Genomic DNA, 21160 nt, shown 5'->3' on the forward strand with positions numbered 1-21160 from the left:
GGTTGTGGCTATGATGTGGGATATGAGAATCGTTATGCACGGACAATGGATTCGATGAGAACCATTATGTAGGCTAGGCACATGTATTTAATTGAGTTGTAAGAGAGGATATTGAACAGCACCTGGGCAAATATCTTCTATTCCAAACAAGAACGGCCATTGATAGCAGCGAGAGTGAATGTGTGCATCCATCACTACTCAAGCTTGCGATATTGAAACTATTCGCATCTCCAATAGTCCGGATAGGCTGCTGCATTCTTTGCCGGTTGGACGCCACCTGGGTGACTTTCATTCATGTTGCCAACTTGGGCATATATTAGCGGTCATAGGTAAAATTACTGGCATTGTAGCCCCTTGCAAACTTACATGCACCTAGACTAGAGTTCTAGCTCTTACAGAGTACATGCATTGAACCGAATACTTGTATCGTGTTTCGAGAGGGGTTCAGCGCTTGGAAGGCGGATAACCTTATTTCAGCAGGGGTCTTGTCACGGACTACCTTAATCTGGTAATCGAGAACGACAGCTGAATGCCCTGCTTCGGCTATCAAAACACAATCACTAATCACCATTGAGTGGATGCCTCATTCATTCTATGCGGTTGTGATGCTGATAGACTACTAGAGATGTCGTGGACTGGAAGCGCAATGCCCATCCAGTTCCATGACATGAACGCATCTCAACCTCCAAACACAAAGCTATTGCCACAGGATTATTTTACATACTCCCTAAGCATCTACTGAGAGGTGGAACAAACTAGCGGTAACATCCAAGATGCGACATGGTCTTCTGTCGCCCATCTCAATGGCTTTGCTTAGCCAAATAATGATTCTGCCTGCGACGGCCGTGGCAATGGCCAAGCAGATGATGCCCACATCTACCAACATCGACCTGACTTTGACGCCGCTGTTTGACGGAGATCAGGGCAGCGCTTCGGCCATCAATGTAAATCAAGTTATATGGGGACGAGCGTTCCGACAGGGACAAGATGTGTTCGCGCTGCCCATCAACACTGTCAACATCGACATGGGATACGTCTCAGACGCGGGCGTTTTGTTTTCTGATGCCGAGGGGGAGCTACAGGCAACGGAGCGCATCGGGACGTCTGGCCCATCCACGGCCCGGGTCTGGAAAGCTGGCCGCCCGACTGTTGGAAATGTCAGTATTGTCTATACAGCCCTTCCGCGGCTCATCTCGAGAGGGACGAAAAACGGCCCCGCCCTCGACTTCCGGCTGGATCAGGGCGGGCTGGTCGGCTCGGGCATGGCATTCTTGGGAGCGCCTCCGTACGAGCCGGAAGCGCCGGTCCACACGACTCTCCAGTGGGATCTGTCAAGGAGTCCTGAGGGAACGTTGGCCGCATGGTCAATGGGAGACGGCGAGGGCCCCTTCGAAATAGCCACCGAGAGTCTTCTTGGTATTGCTTCTGGCGTGCAGGAAGCGTACTTTGCCGTCGGCCCTTTGAATCGACTGACCTCTCCTGACGACTACATGTATACAGACGAGGCCGACGTCTTCAACATGTACTGGTTTGGCACTCCAACCTTTGACCCCTTGCCGCTGGGGGTGCGCCTTAAGAAGCTGTTCCGAGAAATGTCTATTTTCTTCCAGGACAAGGGGAACAGCTATCGTATCTTCCTGCGGCACAACCCGTTCCGGGGCTCTCTGACGGGGACTGCGCTCCGTCGATCCTTTATGTACGGCTACGATGACTCTGAATGGGACTGTCCTCCGACTTTGCAGGACCGCGAGGCGGTGCTGGCGCATGAGATGGTCCACAACTGGGTCTTACTCACCCAGGACGGCGTGGCCGATAATTGGTACCATGAAGGGCTTGCCGAGTATTATCAAGTTCTCCTCCGCTTCCGCTTCGGCAATCTGTCGGCACGGGAGTACTTGGAGCAGGTCAACGAGAAGCTGGTTGCCTATTATACGAGCCCGTTGGTCACCTGGCCTCTGGAGCGAGTGCAGAAGGTGACTTGGAATATGACGGATGCACAGCGCGTGCCGTACTTGCGAGGGTTTACCTTTGCGCTTCATGTCAATGACCTCCTTCGTAGTGCTGGACATTCTATCGACGACCTGGTCCGGACCCTTGCGGACAAAATGCAAGTTGGAGAGAGTGTTGGGGTGGAAGACTACCTGAAACTTCTCTCGCAGTTGCTTGGCGACGATAAATCCAGAGCGGATACGCTCGTGATGGAAATGAAAGAGGGCAAGTTGCTGACTCCAGGAGCTCACAGCCTGGAACAACTTCCCTTCCAGGCCCGACTTGTCCGGCACGAACTGGAAAAGTTTGAGCTTGGCTTCGACGAGAGCTCGTTGCTCCAAGGCCCACACATTGTGAAGGGGCTGATTCAGGGCTCCCGAGCACAACTGGCCGGGCTGCAGAACGGAGACCGTATTCAGCTGGAGTGTGGATCGACGCATTTGACAGTGCGAGCCGAGATAAGTGCGACATTGAAGCTCAAGGTCTTCCGAGACGGAAGCGCGCCGTTTGTCGTCGAGTTTTGGCCTCGGTCACAGGACAAGGTCGAGGCATACCAGTATGAAGTGGTTGAGAATGAGGAGTTATGAGGAATTCTGGTAGTAGAGTTGGAATAAGAAATATATATGCATGCATGGCAGTATAAATGTCAGAGCGCCTAAATGTTGATACATACATATAGATGTCAGAGCCCCGGATTTTATATCTAAGATATATGTATGTTGGAAGTTAACACCTAAATCATGTCCCTGAAAATCATTGTGCGCATTACATAGTACACGTATCATCGTTTCCACACACTTATCATGAATCTTATATACATGTACTCTTAAACTCAAATTCGCCAATAGAGAATTATCCTTACCTTCCGATGACACGTCTCTTGGCATCTTCCTCTGTAATATCTATTCTGCATGCGGAGTGCAAGAAAGGAGACGGACTATGGAGCTTCTGAGGCCCGATTTGGGCTCCGCGGCTGGCTCCTTGCGCTTCTGATCACCGACAGACTCCATCTCACTCATGATACTGACGGATGAACGACCTAGGTCCAAGACAGAATGCTTGGCTTCGAGCTTCGACAAGGCCTCCCTAATGCGTGTTATGGCCAATGCCACTGCTTCAGTGTTCCCAGCGGCATAAACAAACCTGAAGCAGCCAGGCACAGGAGATAACGATAGCTGAGACTCGATGTCAGCTGTGGCGAGGAAGACCTTAGCTGGGAAAAATTTGACTCACCTGGCCCATGTTAAGGTGGACGCCGGCTTGAAAGGCAAGATAGCGGTACAGTTGGACTTCTTGGCTCTTAACATCCGGAGCTTCAAAGTACTTGAGCCACTTTGTCAGCTCAATAAAGACAAACATGCCGCAATTAGCGGGCCGGAACGGGATGCCGTGCTTGTGGAAGAGCTCGCTCGCCGCAATATAGCTTGTCCGCAAACGACTTTGGTAGAGAGCAAGATATTTGTCTACGGCCTCTGTGTCTGACAGGAAATGAGTAAAAAAGGCGGTTGAGAAGGAGCTGACCCAAGTAAACAGGGCCAAACGGCGGCATGTTTTCCAGAGCAGCTTGTTGCGCGTCACCAAGAAGCCCAGGCGGATACCCCCAGCTGCAAAATCCTTGCTGGCACCGTACAGGCAGTGGATGTTCTCCTTGAAGATGCTATCATGGGGACTATCTTGGATGCTTAGCACGGACGAAAACATATCCAGCCCAGGCTCCAGGGGCTCAAAGCTCGACATGGCATAGATTTCGTCGGCTAGCAGATGCATCTTGTGTCGGCCGCAGAAACGAGCCATCTCGAGCAGCGACGCCTTTGAGTAACTGCGTCCCGTAGGATTGCAAGGGTTGCATATGATGAGAGCACGCACGCCCACCCCACGACGGTATGAGGCGATGTATGCCTGTTCCAGTTTCTCAACCACCTTGGCCGCATACATGGAGCTGTATTGATCAGGGATGCTTTCTGTTGACACGGGAATCATTTGGACCCCGGTGCGAGCGCAGAGGTCATGGGGAACCATGAGATAAGTCGGAGTAAGGACCATGACGGCCTCCCCTGGCTCACAAAAGTTGAACGCCATCATGTCGATGAGCGAGGTGACACCGTTGGTCGTGAGAATGTCTCCTGCTTGGATAGCTGTGGCCGGCGCAAAGCGGCGGTTGATGAACTGAGCGACGACCACCGAGAGATCTGCAGGTAAGCCATCAGCGAACTCTCTTCAACCTCCTGTGTGCTTCCTCTCCTTACCATTGGGACCATTCACTGGCCCGTATAGGAGAGCTGGGGAGAGTCGATTAGCATCTGCGCATGTATATTTCTGTCCAAGTTGCGGGCTGGCTAACCATTTTCGACACCATAGTCTTGGACAAACTTGCCCATGCGCTCCCTCATCAAGTCATTGACGAGCATATTAGTGGCACCAGATAGGTTGATAAGACCACCGGGGCATGTCTCCGGGTCGTAGGAGGGAAGCTTCGCGATCTCGTCTCCCAAGTCAACGGTTGACTCCAACTCGAGGTTGGCTAGCGCCCTGTTGGATGGCTTGATAGCGTTTGCCATTGCAGAACCTTGATAAGTGCTGTAATGGAGAAATCATGTAGCTATGCAACCGTACCATGTTGGGGACGGGCGTCTTATCTGGATATCAGCAATCGTTGGTCAAGGGTGCGTAGACAGAGTCCCACCTGTTCCCCACGTCTCTCTTCCCCACGTTTTTCGTCGTTCCCGACAACCTCTTTTGTCCTAGTCCCTAGCTAACTAGTGTTTGGAGCTCTTCAACAGCAAACTCAACCAATTAGGTCGGGTACCAACTCCGTGGGGATAGGAGAGACCCTAGTTTGTCTGTCGAACACCGTATCGTGTTTGCGATAAGTGAGAGCTCACACGACTAGCCGTATCTCTGGTGCAAGAACTAGATTCACCACGGAAGCTCGTTGTGATTACCCTTTGCTACACTCCCGACGGGCTTGTCCTGAATTATATATCCTTGGTGAAATCCAGCATGGCCCACAACAAGAGTCTCCAGATCTCCATCATCGTGCGCTCCTTGAACGGCTACGGCAGTTTCAAGTTTTGAATCTCTGTCGATTCTTCTGGAGTCTTTATTACTTGATTTGTTTAAGCGTCTTGTTACGGGTCATGGAAGTCAAGCGTGTTGTCAGTGAGCAAGCAGCCGAAGTCATAGTCAGTTACCCCTTGGCATCACCTGGTTGCTGCCGTTGCAATTGATCCTTTATATTCTCAACTTTTCTAACCGAAACTTTGGAGCTAGCAGGACACAGTTGAAGACTCCGTCCGAAGCCAATCCGAGGTTCAATACAAGAAGTATGGAATCTCTCAGGATGACATTGACAAAGCCGCCGAGGAAGCCCGTTCGCTCACGCTCGAGAATGCGCGAGCAATCCTTACTGACTATCTAATCGAACATGGGTGAGAATAGCTGAATACTACCCAGTAGGACGCGGCATACTGACTTCTCTCTCCACTAGAGACGACATGCTCATCCAACAGTCATTCACTGACAGTGTTAAAGAACTGGTTGAGCGTCTCAGCGTATACGAGGATAAGATGGATCCAGCTGTAGAAGTGGAAGCCCGGCTAGTCGCTGCCGTCTTCCATGGCAACTCGGTCTACCGCGAGATCCGCGCGACTTTCTCCAACGTCGACGACCCTGACACGCCTTGCGGGACCGTCCGCGCCTGGGTCATCGGCTTGGTCTGGGCTGCCGGATTGGCTGGCCTCAACCAGTTTTTTGCGCCGCGGAACCCGACACTGACTGTCTCCGTCTACATTGCGCAGTTGTTCTGCTTCCCCATGGGACGTTTCTGTGCCGCTACTCTGCCGACTACTGTCTTCCTGCGAGGCACTCGTTTCGAATTCAGCCTCAATCCGGGACCGTTTTCCATCAAGGAGCACATGCTTATTGTAAGGAATTCAAGCAGCCAGCTACCCTCCTCCTTGCTTTCTTTCTGGGTAGATTCCGACCCGGCTGACTAGATATCAGACTATAATGGCCAACGCAAGCAGTGGCAGTACGTTTTCTTTTATTCTCTCAATGTGTTTAGATCAATGATTATGGGCTTACCAACTTTCCCCAGGCGTAAATTTTATTACACCATTATTCTTTGATCAGTATTTGCCCATGTTTCTGGGGCAGAGCTGGGGAGGGACCTGGGTAGGCATCCCCCATTTCCATTCATGTCATGTAAGGTATATACAAGTACTCTGCTCACACCGCACGGTAAGCCCTATCAAATCTGTGCCATGCTGGCTCTCCAGATCACCGGGTTTGGGCTGGCTGGCATGATCCGCCGCTTCCTCATCTATCCTCCCCAGATGATCTGGTACTTTACTCTCAGCCAGGCAGCGCTCAACAATGCGCTGCACAACCAAAGCGACTCACGCGTGCACGGGTGGAAAATCTCCCGCTTCAACTTCTTCTTTATCGCGTGTGGGCTCATGTTCCTGTACTACTGGCTGCCGGGCACCATCATGCCCGTCCTGACCTTTTTCAACTGGACGACATGGATCGCGCCCGCCAGTACGACGCTGTCCATCCTGACGGGCAGCTACTACTTCAATCTGGGTCTCAATCCGCTGCTCACCACCTTTGACTGGAACTGGTTCAGTAGCGTTGTTGACCCCATCATCTACCCCTTCTTCATCGTCGTCCAGATCGTCGTGTCGACACTGGCGTGGGCGGTTTTGGTCGTCATCCCCGTCTTCTTTACAAACACATGGTACACAGCCTACCTGCCCATCAACTCGTGGTACGCATACGACAACACTGGCAACCAGTACCAATTTGCGCGAGTCGTAGGCCCTGGCAGCACCTTGAACGAGACCGCGTACCAGGAATACTCGCCCCTTTTTTTGCCCGCAACCTTTGTGTTGCGCTATGCTGTCTTGTTGGCTGTACGTTGCTCTTGCTCCCTCCTCCTTTGCCTAATAAGAATTGTGCACTTCTGGCTGACAATTTCTGTTGCCGTCGCTTGAAAAAGTCCATCCCAGCCATCTGTACTTTCACTTGGCTCTGGTACGGAAAGACTTTTGGGCGAGTCATCAAGCTGGCTTTCCGCCGCCTGGCAGTCCATCACGCCTTTAATGATGCCCACTCTAGGCTTATGTCGCAGTATCGCGAGGTCCCCGAGGTATTTATCACCGGGTTGAATTTCACTAAAGGTAGACAAACTGCTAATCTGATAACAATCTCCTCATTCAGACGTGGTATCTGGCTGTGGGTGCCGTTGGGGCAGCGTTTGGCTTTGCTTGTATCTGCGGCTGGCCTACTGGAGCGCCTGGTTGTAAGTAGCAAAACCCCTTTATATCTGGCGACTGATTCAATAGCTGACTACTTGTCTTATTAGGGACTGTTCCTGTCACCATTCTCATGTCCGTCATTTTTGTCATCCCCGTCGGTACCGTTTATGCCATCAGCGGCTACCAAACAACCCTGGAGCTTCTCTTTGACATTGTAAGTGCGTCCCTTGTAGCAATCAAAGTAGTAACCCTAACATGGTGGCGTAGATTGCTGGCTACGTTGTGCACAATCGGCCCGTCGCCTTTCTGCTATTCCGCTCCTACGGCCTGGGCATCATCGAGCAGGCCATGGCCTTTGCCAAGGACATGAAACTGGCGCACTATGTAAAGATCCCTCCCCGCCAGATGTTCGCCGCGCAGATCGTCTCAACTGTGGTGTCAACCTTTGTGGTCCTGGCCGTTGTCAACTTCCAGCTCGGTGTCAAGGGCATGTGCAACCCCCAAGTCAATGTGCACTGGGTCTGCGGTACAGCTCAGACGGGATTTTCATCATCTCTAACCTGGGGCCTGCTGGGTCCGAGTAGAATGTTTACGGTATGTTTCTTGCACGATTTGTCTAGTGCTCTACATGCAGCAACTCTTATTTCCTTGCTTCCACGTATGCTGGCTAGAAATCTAGTGGACAACTAATAGTGACTTTGTCTAGCACGTCGACTCGATATACTGGAAGATCATGTTCGGGCTCTTGGCCGGCTTCCTTTGGCCCATTCTGTGGTATCTCGCCAAGCGAGCTTGGCCGAATACCATTTTACGCTATGCTCACCCCGTCGTCATGCGTAAGCAACTATCCTCCTTCTTTGTGTCCTTGCGGATTCTCCTGACTTATGATGTTATACAACAAAACAGTGCTGGGTGGTGTGGTGTGGGCACCTTTGAATCTGTCCATGTTTTGGGGCACACTCCTCTTCTCATACATCTTTGGCATTTTCATCAAGGGCCGCTGGCCCGCTTGGTGGGACAAGTACGCCTTGGTGCTGTCAAGCGCATTGACAGCCGGCATTGTCTTGTCGGCACTGGTGCAGTTCTTCGCTATTGCTAACGCTGGGGTTTCGGTAAGTCCGTTTCTCTCCCTCCTCCCCGTCTCCCTGTTTATGTGTGTGCGTATGTCCTCGTTATCTCTTCATCCGTCTCTATCCCTAACAGCAAACTGACGCGTTGTTGACAGTTCCCTGCCTGGTGGGGTACAACCTACCACACCAAGACTTGTGATTTCCATGACTGTAGGCACATGAAGCTTGCTAAGGGAGAGACTTTTGGTCCAACCGAATGGCATTAAGACTTGAAGTTTCTGTGGATCAAAGCTCGGAATATCTGCAGCCTAAGTGATGGGATGAAGAAGCTTTGCTACAGTGGAAGAGGGCTCAGAGGCTCCATGACATGTACTGCTAATAACTAAACTGTGTTCTGTAAGCAGCACAGAGAGATGTAGTAACGAACTCCTGCTATATCTTGATCTCCATAGCAATATAAATCCATTAATAATTGAAAACAGTTACATGTAGGTCAGTAAGGTGAGATTCCAAGGAATCAACCTCTAGTTCTAGGTTAATATTTGTGCATCGACTGGCTCATAGTAGTAGGGTATTGTGGTATTGTCGTCACGGAGCCAGTACAGTGGTAAAACAGATTCCAATCCAGTTACTCTGTTAATATTTGGACATGTAACTATCTAAAAGGTTGTGTTGAGGTAAATCTACATAATAAGTTGTATGATTTACTATCAGCATTAAGTCAAGAGCATGCCTAAAACATTACAATTATGGTTCACTGCGGTTGCAAGGCCGGAAAATCCATCAATTACAACATTCTCAAACGAATCATCTCATTATCTTCAACCTCAATCCTTAATTTCATCGTGGTATTATTACAATGTGTGCTTCTCTTCTATTGCCAGCCTCGTCTCTCGCTCTTATATACCATGCTAACTACTTTCCACCACTTTCACACTACGGAGCTCGCTCTCTAGCTCGCTCTCTAGCCCAGCAGCAACGGCCATGCTTCGAAAGATACCACCCTTTTGAAAGAGTTGCTTGGGAGAACCAATCTCTGCGACCGCACCGCCGTCCATGACAATGATGCGGCCGTTGTCGATCTGGCAAAAGAGTCAGTATTTAAAAAGAGTGCTGCTTTAGACTAGGTATTCTTGCTTACTGCACTTCGGAGATGATGAGAGATGACGATGACGGTCTTGTCCCGGAGCTGTGTTTGCAAGGCTTCATGGAGGAGTTGTTGGTTGGCTTCGTCCATGGCCGAGGTAACTGGGGAAACATAACAACCGAAGTTATTAGCTTTCAAACCCACAACGCATAAAGGAGTTTGTCTGGTTTAAAAAAACAAAACTCACCCTCATCTAATATCACAATGTTGGACCCTATAAGGAGACACCTGGCGACCGCCAGAAGCTGCAGCTGACCGGCCGAAAGATTAGACCTATTAATATAGTATTCCTTTGTTAATTTCTTTTTCTTCTTATCTCTTCCGCTACCAAGCATATCTGGTAATTCTTACCCTCCTTGCAGCACCGGATAATCGAGTGCGGCTTGTGGCGTTTTGAAACCCCTTGCAAAGAGACTATCACCAAGGACACGCAGTAGATCTGACTCGTCATGCACGCCATTGGGGTCGAGGTTGGTGCGTACCGTGCCGGCAAATGCGCCGCAGTTTTGAGGAATAATGGACACGCGTGATCGTAGCACATCAAGGTCAACCTGCGTGATATCGGTGCCGTCGATCTCGATGCGGCCACGGATAGGCTGGAGCACGCGCAGCATCGCCAGCGCCAACGACGACTTTCCGGCGCCAGTACGGCCCACGATGGCGGTCGACTGGCCTGGAGCGAATTCGAGGTTGATGTCGCGAAGTACAGGGTTATTATCATTGTTGTTATCACGATAGTTGTAGCTGTAGCCGGCGCTGAAGTTGCGAAAAGCCACAGTGCCACGCGAAGGCCAGGAAGCAGCCACGATTTGACTTCGGGCCAGAGCTTCTCCATCGCTTTGGGGGGGTTTCTCTGTCTCTGTGTCTACCAAAGAAAAGATACGCTGTGCAGAAACCATGTCACATTCCACTTGGGTGCGGAGAAGAACTGTCTGAGTGAAGGAAGTGGCTAGCTGAAGCATGTAAGACATGACGAAACCAGCGGCGCTTGTGTCCACGCGGCCTGCAAGCAGAAATGCCGCGGCGAGACCTTGTAATAACCTAGAAACCGATAATGTGAGTTTTAAAGAGACACAATTTATTAATTTGGATTGATCTAAATTGAAGAAGGGGTATACTTACGAGCAAATAAGAGACAGCCGAAAGATCAGCCACAGTTCAACGGAGACGAACGCCATGTGCGCAGTCAAGTTGCGCCGAAGATTTGTAAAATTTCTAGTCTGGAAGTAGGGCTGGCGACCAAAAATGCGAATGATGTCGGATCCTGCCAACGTTTCTTGCAGGTTGGTGATCAGGGGGCTCCGTGAGCTGGTTTCGAGCCTCCTTGTCTGGACCAAGACGCCGAGACAACGGCACTGTAACCACCATCCCAAGCCCCCAAGTGCCACGATCGCCACGGCTGATGACGGAACAAAGGCTAGGAGAGTGCCGAGGGAGGCAATGGCACGTAGTAACGAGTTCAAGAAGCCAAATATGGAAGCGAAAAGCGGGCCATCGTGTCGCGCGAGATCATTGGCGAAGCGGTTCATGATCTCGCCCGTCGGTGTACGCTGGAGGAAGGATAATGGAGCTTGCAGAACGCCTGCGACCAGCATGCCATGGATCCTGTTCGATGTTGGCTTTAGGCAGAGGTACCAACCCAGGAGCAGGGAGATACAACACATGAGCGTCTGCACAACGCCCGCGGCGGCGTAAACCTCCAAGGCCCGCATGACTAGGCCGTTGCCGAGCCTATCGGCAAATATCTTTAGCATGTAAGTCGACATGATGTTGGAGGCAAAGGCGAGGCCGGTGAAGAATGCCATCAGACTCCAGCGCCAGACATGGGCAATTCCCAGCCATCTTCGGTACTCTGAAAAGGATATCCGGCCTGAAGACAAACTTAAGGAAGACTCGTCGTTGTTGTCTGCAGCCAAATTCTCCAGGTTTTGGTTTTCTTCACCTGAGTCACTCTGATCATTCGCTTCCTCGTCAGGATTGGCCACCGTGATAGAGAGATCCGGATTGTCGATGATATGTACCTGATCTGGTACCCCCAACAGCTGTGGGCTACTGGTCTTGATATCCCTCAGCCGACCGTCTGTAATCTGTAGCACTTGGTCGGCATACGAACAAACTGCAGCAGAGTTTGTGATGACCAACCTGGTCTTGTCCTTGAGAATTCCGCGGGGGCCAATAACATTGTCGACCAAATGGCGGTGCACCTGGCTGTCAACGGCGGCCAGGGGGTCATCGAGCACATAGACATCTGCCCTCGCGTATACAGCTCGTGCCAAGGCGATGCGGCTCTTCTGGCCACCCGACAACCCGCTGCCGTGACTCCTGATCTGCGTGTCGTCTCCATTGGGCATCTGCTCAAGATCGCGGTCCAGCGCACAGGCTTTGACCACGGCGTTGTAGAAAGCTGGCTCCAAGTCACGCCCGAACAAGATATTTTCCCGAATGCTGCCCGTGGTGGGCCAGGGGTCCTGCGGTGTGTAGGCAATGGTGCCTCTTGTAGCCACAAGACCACCAAGGGGTTTCAGGGAGCCCAACGCGAGTTTGGCTATGGTAGATTTGCCCCCAGCCATGGGGCCAACCAAAGCTACCAGCTGCTTCTCACCGACAAGGAAGCTGATCTTGAGGAGGGTTGGTGCATCTGTGGTCTCTCTCCAACGGAAGCTGACCTTGTTAAAGTAAATAGACACGCCGTCTGGGAGCGCCGAGTCTCCCCTAGGGCTGGGCACCTCCTCTGCTCCCAGCTCTGCACAAAAGGCCCTCACGCGGGCGTACGATGCAGCACAGGCGGCCCAAGACGACACAGCAATAGGCAGAAGAGCCAAGGGGTAGACGAGAAGGGAGCAAAACACCAGTGAAGGGAAGATGTGCTCGCTACGGAGGGGGTTCCCAGCCACGACTGCCGCCATGAAGGCCACGACGGAGATCAAGGTGGGTGCCCCCCGCATGAGCATGTTGAGCAGCGTAGAGACCCAGACAATAGATTCGGAGACAGCGAGCTCGGCGCGGCGGGCAGCATCCAACCGCTTCTCCATGAGTGATTCTTGCGCCCACAGCTTGATCAGGTTGGCGTTGGAGAGGGCCTCCGAGGTCAATGACATGCGGGCGTCTCGGCGGCCCATGGCTGCGATCTGGTACCCTTCGATGAAGTGTTTACAACAGTAGTAGAGCGGCGTTACAGCCACCTATTTCATTGTTAGAGAGAGAACAGACTACAAATTGCATTTCATTGCGAAGGCACGAGTAGAAAGAGAAGAAGGAGACTAAACTAACCACTGATAAGGCGGAGGCGAGCGTGCTCTGCCACCCGAGAATCAGTCCGAGGCTGACCATGGCCAGGATTAACTGCAACGGCGCCGACCATATGGCATGCGCAAAGGTTGCGAAATCTTGGATTCGCACAACATCAACTTCGACTAGGTTGACTATCGACGCCGAGGAAGGACTCTGGTTGGGTGAGGTTAATATTTTATCGTAAATACACGATACTAGGCCGGCCCGGAGTTCAAGACCAGCAGTCTTGACGTAGTACGAGGCTTGGGCCACGGCGAAGGCGTTGGCCGAGCTTAGGAGGAATATACCCACCACGCTGGGGACGTCGCGTTCGATAAGAAATCTTCGCAGTACCCAAGGCGCGGCAAACTTGCAGACGATATCGAAAAGCTCGTACACAAAGCTTATAACGAGTTCGGGGGAGCATGCGGTCAGGATCAGACGCCAGTAGCTCGGAAGCAACAATCGTGTCTGCAACTCCGTATCCGGGCCTTTTATAGCTGCAGAGACGCGGTCCGGCTCGGCACGCCGGGGAAGGCAGGGCAAATGCTGTTCCGCTGGGATTTTTATATAGTCGTTGACATGAGAGAAGGCGAATTGTGTGAGCACTCCAGACAACTGGCCATGGTCGAGGGCGAGGTCGGCGAGCACGCAAAGGAGATAGCCGCACGCAGACGCAGCCGTCGAAAAATCAAGACGCGCAGAGAGACCGGCGTTGGTGGTGATGGCTGCGAACATGACAAAACCAAAGAGCAGCCGAGGGAATCGAGGGCAGCAGGACAGTACGAGCAAACACGACGCCAAACTGGCAGATATGGCCAAAGCCGGCGCCAGAACACTGACCAAGGCATGGTACCAAGCTGGGTCGACCGGCGAATTGGATCTCTTCAGGATGCGATGGACCTGGCTAGTTACGACAAGCCCCTGGGCTACCTGTATAAAGAATGAGAAAAGAGACACAGTCGTCAGTGCGAGTTTGGCACATGGTTTGAGGAGCAAGGAAGACAAACAAAGAAACTTGCATTAGCGACGTTCAACGTAGACGAAGGTTTGTCTTTGCTAATAAACCGAGTTCGATTGTAGACTTGTATGCAGAGAAGGGGTAATACAATGAGCGACGCGGTAGCTTGCACCACCCTTGGCAGTGTTGATTGAGGGAGTCAGCCAGGGTTGACATCTTCCAAAAATAAAAGCACAAGATAAAAAGAGACGCATATTCACCAAAGAACTTGTTGAAGCACATTATTGCTTAATGGAAAGAGCTGCGGTAGGCTAAAACGCTCTATGTCTCGGTATTCTGGGATAGAGGAGGCGAGCTCCACGACGGGAAACATGACTTTCCAAGGACAACACACAGCCACAGCGACTGGGCTACGAGGTGGACGAGAAGGGACCTGAACTTGGTGCCTGTAAGAAGTACCACGATATTAAGTAGAGCATAGAAGAGTATGGCTTTGTTTCTTGATAATAGAATATAGGTGCGCTCTCCTAAATCATTCAGGGGTGGAGACTAAATTTGGGAAGACTCTTCTAGTGACATGAACACATACCTGTCCTTGTGTTTCTACCTGTCCATAGTTTGCGCATGGGATCTTTGGCATCGACAAACTACCTATTATGCTGCCTCATTTTCAACGCTTATTACAGCCATGGGGTTGAAATCGAGCCACAGATACGGAATCACTAGAGTCGAGCTTATCGTTAACGAGACGCCAGGCTGTAAGCTCTATCTAGCCTTTGCAAACTTTCCTAATCTGGTAATCGAGAACGACGACTGATGGTCACTAAATCGCGGTGGGGTAGCGGAGGTTAATTGCAGGTGCGGGGGGAGAAGCAACTTGAGAACGAATATCAACATCTGCAAGGGCTCGGTAAACACAACCCGATAAAGCAGTAAACGACTTCAAAAGATGTTGCAAGATTCGCAAACTTGCTTGGATTACAGCGAGTCCTCCGCATTTGCAACACCTTGATTATGGCATCATCAAGTACGGGTAGCCGGCCCAAAAGGACGATTACACGCACACGGACCGGATGTTGGACATGCCGCAACCGCCGCACCAAGGTGAGGGAGAAGTTGAGAAGTTACATGGATTCAAGTGGGTTCCGCTGACATTGTTGCAGTGCGATGAGGAGAAGCCAGCCTGTCGCAACTGCACCCGCGTGGGCCTGCATTGTGCGGGCTACGCGGTTCGTCTGGTCTTCCGCAACGACACGCAGATGGTGAGCCGGAGGGCCGAGACCAGGACCGTTCGTCGCCAGCTTGAGGCATCCCGCTCGCCCATGTGTGAGAGCGAGCTGGCAGCAGAGGCAGAGACTGAGACGTCGAGCAGCAGCACGGCCGAGCCACAGCCGAGGCGGGCCATCAACAACGTCGATGCTCCGTCCCTGTTGCCGGCCCTCCCTGGAACTCCCATTTCGCCGGCTTGTGAGGCCGAGAGGCCGTACGGAGATTTCACCACGCCAACCCGACATGGTGCCTCGCCGGATGACCAAGGGCCGACCAGGACCGATCCAGGGGTTGAACTCATGCCTGACAGCCCGGCATGGTTTGCCCAGCCGCCCATGTCCTTCAGCCCAATCGAGCCACTCATCGATGATAGCGACCTGGATATTGACGTGCCTACCAACCGCTTCCCTCCCCAGCTGGCGCCCGTGTTCCGCGACATCTGGGAGGGTGTGGGCTTCGGCCATGCGGCGCTCAAGTACGCTTTGCTAGCACTGTCACCGCCACAGGACCCGCGCGGTAGGGCAGAGATGCACAAGCGGCGGCAGCTCGAGCTGTACAGCCTGGCGCTGCAGGCAACGGCTCAAGGCTTGCCGTGTGCCATGAGCGCGGCGCAGGCGGCGGTGCTGCTGGCAGTGCTGGCGCTGTTCCTGCAGATCGAGATCCGCATCGGCTCCTTCATTGGCGGTTACACACACGCCAAGCAGGCCGACCGCCTCGTTGTCGAGCACATGAGCGGCCTGGCTTTGTGGCCGCTGGGCCGCCGGCTGCTGTGCGAATGGGCCGCCATCAAGAGCTGGTACTCGCTGCAATGCGGCTCCTGGACCGAGGCGGCCTGTCTGGTGCCTCGGGAGGTGCGCCAGCCTCTGCTGCGTATCATCGGTTCTGACGGCGACGCTCACCAGAGCCTTCTCCCCTTGCTGTGCGAGGCCCATATGGTCTTTGTCCGCATCCTCCTGGCTCGCCTGGTCGGCCCCGGCCCCGCCTATCCGGCCTTTGCCGACTGGTGCCGGCAGCTTGAGCGCCTTCGGCCGGGCACGGCTCCCCGCCATAGTCTATACGGCACCGAACCCGGTTCCGGATCAGAAGACGGCTCTCTGGCCCGCCTGGCCGAGCTGCAGGATGAGCTGGACCACTGGCATGACCGCCTGGCTCTGGACGATCTGCCCGTGTACGGCACGACGGCGCGCAGCAAGACCCGCCGCAGTGTCGAGCCGTTGCGCTTCCGCTCGTATAGCGCTGCAGCCAACTACCTGCGTTATGCCGTGGCGCAGCTGCTGTGCTCGCGAAGCAACCTCGATGCCTGCACAGGCGGCTGCCTCGCTCGAGGGAATATGAGGCGCCCATATGGTGACAGCATCCATGTTCCCTCTGACCCAAGTCCTGGCCCTGGCTTTGATATATATCAGCAGTCTGACCCTGATCCCTGGGTTACGCTGGTCTTCCAAATCATTGCCGGCATGGATCCACAAGACTGCTTCGACGAAGACACCAGCTGCATTGGCCCTGTGTGGGTTGTTGGTCGTCTCCTTCTGCTGTGTAGCCGCGATGCCGACCTGCTCGACGCTGTGGCGCGCCTGGTGCCGCGTCTCGAGGGCATCGGCGCCCGTCTGGGCTCCATTTACCCTCCCTGGCTGCTGAAGCGCTTAGTCGCCTGCGTCCAGGCCGAGCGAGAGCGCAACCACGTCGTGCTCTACATCCACCCCGAGTTTGGTCCTGCTGAGGAGTGGGTGACGTTCTACACTGCACCGGTTGCCTTCAGGGCATTGCTTGTCGGCCGTCTGATTGATACGGGAGCGGCATTTTACGAAATTGTGAATATTATGTAAACCATATGTATAAGACTACCTGTAGGCTTTGATTTCTCGATGGAAGTACCTGAACCCCTTTTATCTTTAACCGGGGGAAGAAGACAAAGAGGTATGGAGATTGCCCTTGTCCCTTGTAGATGGTGGTGATCTAAGAAGTGGGAGGCTCATTTTATTTGCAGAATTACTATGATGGTTTACTTTATTATTAAACCTATCTTAATAAAGAGATGACGTTATGGCCTCCTAGGGGCATAATGTGTCCTTTGAATGAATTCAGTACCATTGGATAGCTATACATTGCCTCCTTTCATGGAGGCATTCTGAACCTTGTCAGCAATCTGACTCGACTGCGGGTGACAAACTCAAGCATACATAAAAACATTTTAAATACACTTTTCGAAGCCATAGAGCCAAGATTGTCGCCAGCAAATCACCAAGTTCAATAGAGGGCTGTCGTTCCTAGTTACCGTTTTTGGTTTGGCGCCATGCGTCGGCGGATGTTGACCTCCCCCCTTTTATGTAGATCTGTCGTACCAAATGGCAAATCCGCTGCTATTATTAATTCTTAAATACCGAGTAAAGCCTCAATAGATGAGTCTGTGCAAATCATATCATTTGGATGGGGATGGGGCAATCCTGACATAATCACCAGCGCCATGCTTCTCCAGTATTCTAATTACTTCTTGGTTCTCCCCGTTGTCTCCGGCATGATTCTGCCGTATGAGCAGGGGCCGCTCACTATTCTCAAAGAGAGTTCAACCTCCTTGAACAATACAGATATTCCCATCGTTTGGCAAGATGAGCGGACGTGTAATGCAGACACGCGACAGTTTACAGGCAAAGTGCCCCTGTCCGCAGGAAAGACCTTGTTCTTCTGTAAGTCGAGCAATCCCTGACAAAAGAAAAAAGGAAGAGAAGAGAACAAAGACGCCAACACACTATATGGTCGTTTCTTACAAACATTGACGCTGACTTGTTCAACCAGGGTTCACAGAGAGTAGGGAGAGTGCTACGGAAAGACCAACCATCTTATGGTTAAATGGGTATGTATACCATTATCTACAATAAAAAGACATCTACAGGAAAGCCTCAACTAACAGTGTCCAGAGGTCCCGGTGCAAGTTCCTTGCCTGGTCTCTTTGGGGAGATTGGTCCTTGCCAGCTCACATCTGTGACGAACACGACGGTGAACCCCTACAGCTGGGCTAACTTTGCCAACCTCTTATTTCTTGAGTAAGCCAATTTCTACACACATTTTTGATTGCCCTTGTTGATCTAACACTGGGCTCACCATGTTGACTTGTCCAGCCAACCTGCCGGAGTTGGATTTTCTACTCCTGCCGACGATGGCTCTTATCCGGTCACGCTGGCGGAGGCCAGTGACGATTTCACGGCTTTCCTGACGCGTTTCGTGAACCAGTATCCGCAGTACTTCCAGCACGGCTTTTACATAGCCGGCGAATCGTTTGGCGGTCGCTACGTGCCGCGGTTCACGGCGGACCTCGTGCGCCGCCAGCTCTCTGGAGCCCCTGATGCTTTGCCGGTGCAAGTCCGCGGCATCGTGCTGGCTAACGCGCTGGTCGACGGAACGTACTCTCTGCTCAGCCATTACGAGCTGTTCTGCACTGATGGACCCACGGCCGATTTGCTGCGCTTCAACGCTACGGTTTGTGATGCCATTGCTGCCGCCATGCCCGAGGCCGAGCGTCTCCAGCGCGTGTGTCAGGCCACCTACGACCCGATCCTGTGTCAAGCAGCCAACGAATTCGGCCATAATAACCTGTACAAGTACTTTCAGGAACAAGTGGACGCACTGAAGCACAGTCCCTATGACCGTAAGACGCTTGGATAGCTCTTCTTCATTCTCTTTTCTCTTTCTCCCTACTAACTTGTCCTTAGTTCGGCTCGGTTGCGATGCCCCTCCAATCTGTATCCCCGTTGATGAGTACTCCGTTGGTAATTACCTTAACAATCCCGAGATTCAAGCCCTGCTCGGCATTGGCAAATACCAAGAATATGTCTCCATCAACTTTAATCTCAACTTCAATTGGTCAACCCGACCTGAAATTATGTTGCCCACTACTCGTGAGGTCTCGTATCTCGTCGACGTTGCTAAGGTCCGTTTTCTGGTATTGAACGGAAACTACGATGTCATCTTGTAAGGAAAACCTATCAACTCTTTAGCCGTCTTTCCTCTCCAGGATATGAAGATCATTACTAACTCCGTGTTTCACTGTCTGCTCTGCAGAAATACACCAGGTGCTTTTCGCGAATGGACCGACCTCCCGTGGCATGGAAATGTCCAGTTCCGCATGAATCCCAAGCGGGACTGGTACTTTGAGGATAGCACGGGAGCGCGACACAAAGGTGGCCAACTGAAGGGCCGAGGTCTGCAGGTGCAAGTTGCCGGTGTGGACAATGCTGGCCACATGAGCCCGGGCGACCAGAAAGAGGCCGTGTCGTTTCTGGTGCGCGAATGGATCCAGCAGTCTTAATGTATAAAGCTTTGCCTTTTAGGACGAGTCGTAGGCGGCATTTGACATAAAAGAATTGTGGCAGCCTGCGTGATGGACATGGGTCTACTGCTATCATTGCCCACGGTTCTCTGTTCTCTATCTTCGAATGTGCTGGCTATTATTGGGTTGCAGCGAGCTGCTGGCTTATCTTCAGTTGTTGAGTCTTTAAATTACAAATTGCTTTAATCTTTAACCTTTGTAGAGTGATTTATTTTAAAAATTACACTAGTCATGATCATGGTATACCGTAGAGCCACCATGTCGCGAAATGAAGAGAAACAAGCTGGTGAACCAACAGTCATCTTCGACCCGACAAGGTCTTGAAATGGGGTCACTCATAGTTGATATTCACTCTCGGCAGCCTATTTCAGAGAACCATATGTGTGTGCGTGTACAATATTACCAAGTGGTTGGTAAGTAATAATTATGTAGTCAGTCTGCTATATATTCACCCTGTGTTGTCCTTCCAGGCTACTCTTTTCATGCCGTCTTGCCTTTAAAGAGTTTACCCCCTTTCCAAATGTGCGTGATGTTCTCCTTCACCGTCAGAACCTCAATGTCCTCCAGAGGGCTGCTCGCAACTGCTATTAGATCGGCATCGTAGCCCTCCTTGATCTGTCCGCTGAGCGGCGCCATGCCACCAAGTGTCTCGGGGCCATTTGCCGTACCTGCTTCGATCGCTTGCAGCGGAGTCATGCCCATTTTTACAGCCCAGTAGAGTTCTCTAGCGTTGTTGCCGTGGGCTTGGGGTTTCTTGCGGTCACTGCTCATGGTGTCGGTTCCGAGGGCAATTCTCACTCCTTTTTGGATGGCCAGCTTGTACGACTCCCTCGCCGTGCCAATCAATTTCAAAGCCTTCTTTTTGGATGGCGGTGGCAGTTCATCCGGGTGAGCAGCGATGGTCTCTATAATGTGGCGAGTCGGTACAAGAATGGCTTTCTGCTTGATCATTTCGTCCGCAACCTCTTCATCCAGATAAAACCCGTGTTCGATTGTTTTGACGCCAGCACGAAGACTAGCCATGATACCGGCTTTCCCAATGGCATGGGCCGCCACCACGCGACGAGAAAGCCCCGCTTCTTCTACGATAGCCCTCAGCTCAGCATCGGAGAACTCTCTGTCCTCTGGATCATCGTTCAGACTTAATACCCCACCGCTAGAACAGACCTTGATCACTCGAGCTCCTCGACGTATCAGTGTCCTAACCTCCTTCCGACACTCGTCCGGCCCATCCACGATAGAACACGGGCCGCCACAGCGAGCATATCGCAGTATCGTCTCGATAGGGATATTGTGAGAGTCAGCGTGACCACCGGTTACTGACATGGCCGCGATGGAGGAGTAGATGTTAGGTCCGACGAGGGCGCCGCTCTCGATGCCCGGCCGGAGGTCGCCACCGTAACCCTGTAGTTCCCGGACGGAGGTGAAACCAGCCATCAACGTGGCTTCCAGGTCAGCCACCGTGATGGCACCAGCCAATGCGTTGTATCCGGGAAGATATTTAGCCAAGCCAGCAGAAACGCTGGTGCCCATGTCCATTGCAAAATAGTGGACATGACAGTCCCAGAGACCGGGCATCAGGACGGGAACATGGAATGGTGTGATGGAGCGGTACTCGGCAGGAATTTCGTCAGGGCGGCCAACGAACTTGATCTTGGATTCGGCGATGACCACGGTTCCTGGCCTGAGAGGCTCGCCGCGACCTGGTATGAGAAGGTCTGATTGAACAACAGTTATTACATCTGGCGCCGTGACGAGCGTTGCGTCGTCCAGCTGGCCCTTAGTAGCCATGATTTTAGCAACGAATATCCTGGATAAATTACTTCGAGGAGGAGTTGCTAATGAGACTCTAAAGTGGTGGCGGTTGTTCCA

General features: G+C 52.2%; 7 protein-coding genes across 7 annotated transcripts; 4 read left to right on the forward strand and 3 right to left on the reverse strand.

Moving 5' to 3' along the window:
* Positions 1-773: 773 nt before the first annotated feature.
* TRIVIDRAFT_205880 (uncharacterized protein) lies at positions 774-2576 on the forward strand (the record flags this gene model as incomplete). Its single annotated transcript, XM_014096001.1, has 1 exon — positions 774-2576. One exon carries the CDS (start codon positions 774-776, stop codon positions 2574-2576), a length of 1803 nt encoding a protein of 600 aa, XP_013951476.1.
* Positions 2577-3053: 477 nt separating this feature from the next.
* TRIVIDRAFT_127285 (uncharacterized protein) lies at positions 3054-4547 on the reverse strand (the record flags this gene model as incomplete). The annotated part of the gene is made up of 4 exons (XM_014096002.1): positions 3054-3164; positions 3223-4178; positions 4236-4289; positions 4343-4547. Coding segments are annotated over 4 exons (1326 nt in total), but the record flags the coding sequence as incomplete, so codon positions are not given.
* Positions 4548-5555: 1008 nt separating this feature from the next.
* TRIVIDRAFT_161010 (uncharacterized protein) lies at positions 5556-8583 on the forward strand (the record flags this gene model as incomplete). The annotated part of the gene is made up of 11 exons (XM_014096003.1): positions 5556-5912; positions 5992-6019; positions 6086-6162; positions 6234-6902; positions 6989-7138; positions 7210-7291; positions 7355-7461; positions 7515-7841; positions 7954-8083; positions 8154-8359; positions 8473-8583. The coding sequence occupies 11 exons, from the start codon at positions 5556-5558 to the stop codon at positions 8581-8583; spliced, it is 2244 nt and encodes a 747-aa protein (XP_013951478.1).
* Positions 8584-9282: 699 nt separating this feature from the next.
* Positions 9283-12977, reverse strand: TRIVIDRAFT_403 (uncharacterized protein; the record flags this gene model as incomplete). The annotated part of the gene is made up of 6 exons (XM_014095622.1): positions 9283-9399; positions 9459-9565; positions 9652-9737; positions 9816-10505; positions 10587-12646; positions 12735-12977. Coding segments are annotated over 6 exons (3303 nt in total), but the record flags the coding sequence as incomplete, so codon positions are not given.
* A 1406-nt stretch (positions 12978-14383) lies between these two features.
* Positions 14384-16790, forward strand: TRIVIDRAFT_66228 (uncharacterized protein; the record flags this gene model as incomplete). Its single annotated transcript, XM_014096004.1, has 3 exons — positions 14384-14453; positions 14645-14799; positions 14859-16790. 3 exons carry the CDS (start codon positions 14384-14386, stop codon positions 16788-16790), a joined length of 2157 nt encoding a protein of 718 aa, XP_013951479.1.
* A 689-nt stretch (positions 16791-17479) lies between these two features.
* Positions 17480-18934, forward strand: TRIVIDRAFT_42528 (uncharacterized protein; the record flags this gene model as incomplete). Its single annotated transcript, XM_014096005.1, has 5 exons — positions 17480-17648; positions 17758-17815; positions 17880-18005; positions 18081-18607; positions 18672-18934. 5 exons carry the CDS (start codon positions 17480-17482, stop codon positions 18932-18934), a joined length of 1143 nt encoding a protein of 380 aa, XP_013951480.1.
* An 834-nt stretch (positions 18935-19768) lies between these two features.
* Positions 19769-21079, reverse strand: TRIVIDRAFT_42415 (uncharacterized protein; the record flags this gene model as incomplete). Its single annotated transcript, XM_014096006.1, has 1 exon — positions 19769-21079. The coding sequence occupies one exon, from the start codon at positions 21077-21079 to the stop codon at positions 19769-19771; it is 1311 nt and encodes a 436-aa protein (XP_013951481.1).
* Positions 21080-21160: the final 81 nt, after the last annotated feature.

This window comes from Trichoderma virens, assembly GCF_000170995.1.
Source record: "Trichoderma virens Gv29-8 chromosome Unknown TRIVIscaffold_89, whole genome shotgun sequence".
Classification (NCBI taxonomy): Eukaryota; Fungi; Ascomycota; class Sordariomycetes; order Hypocreales; family Hypocreaceae; genus Trichoderma; species Trichoderma virens.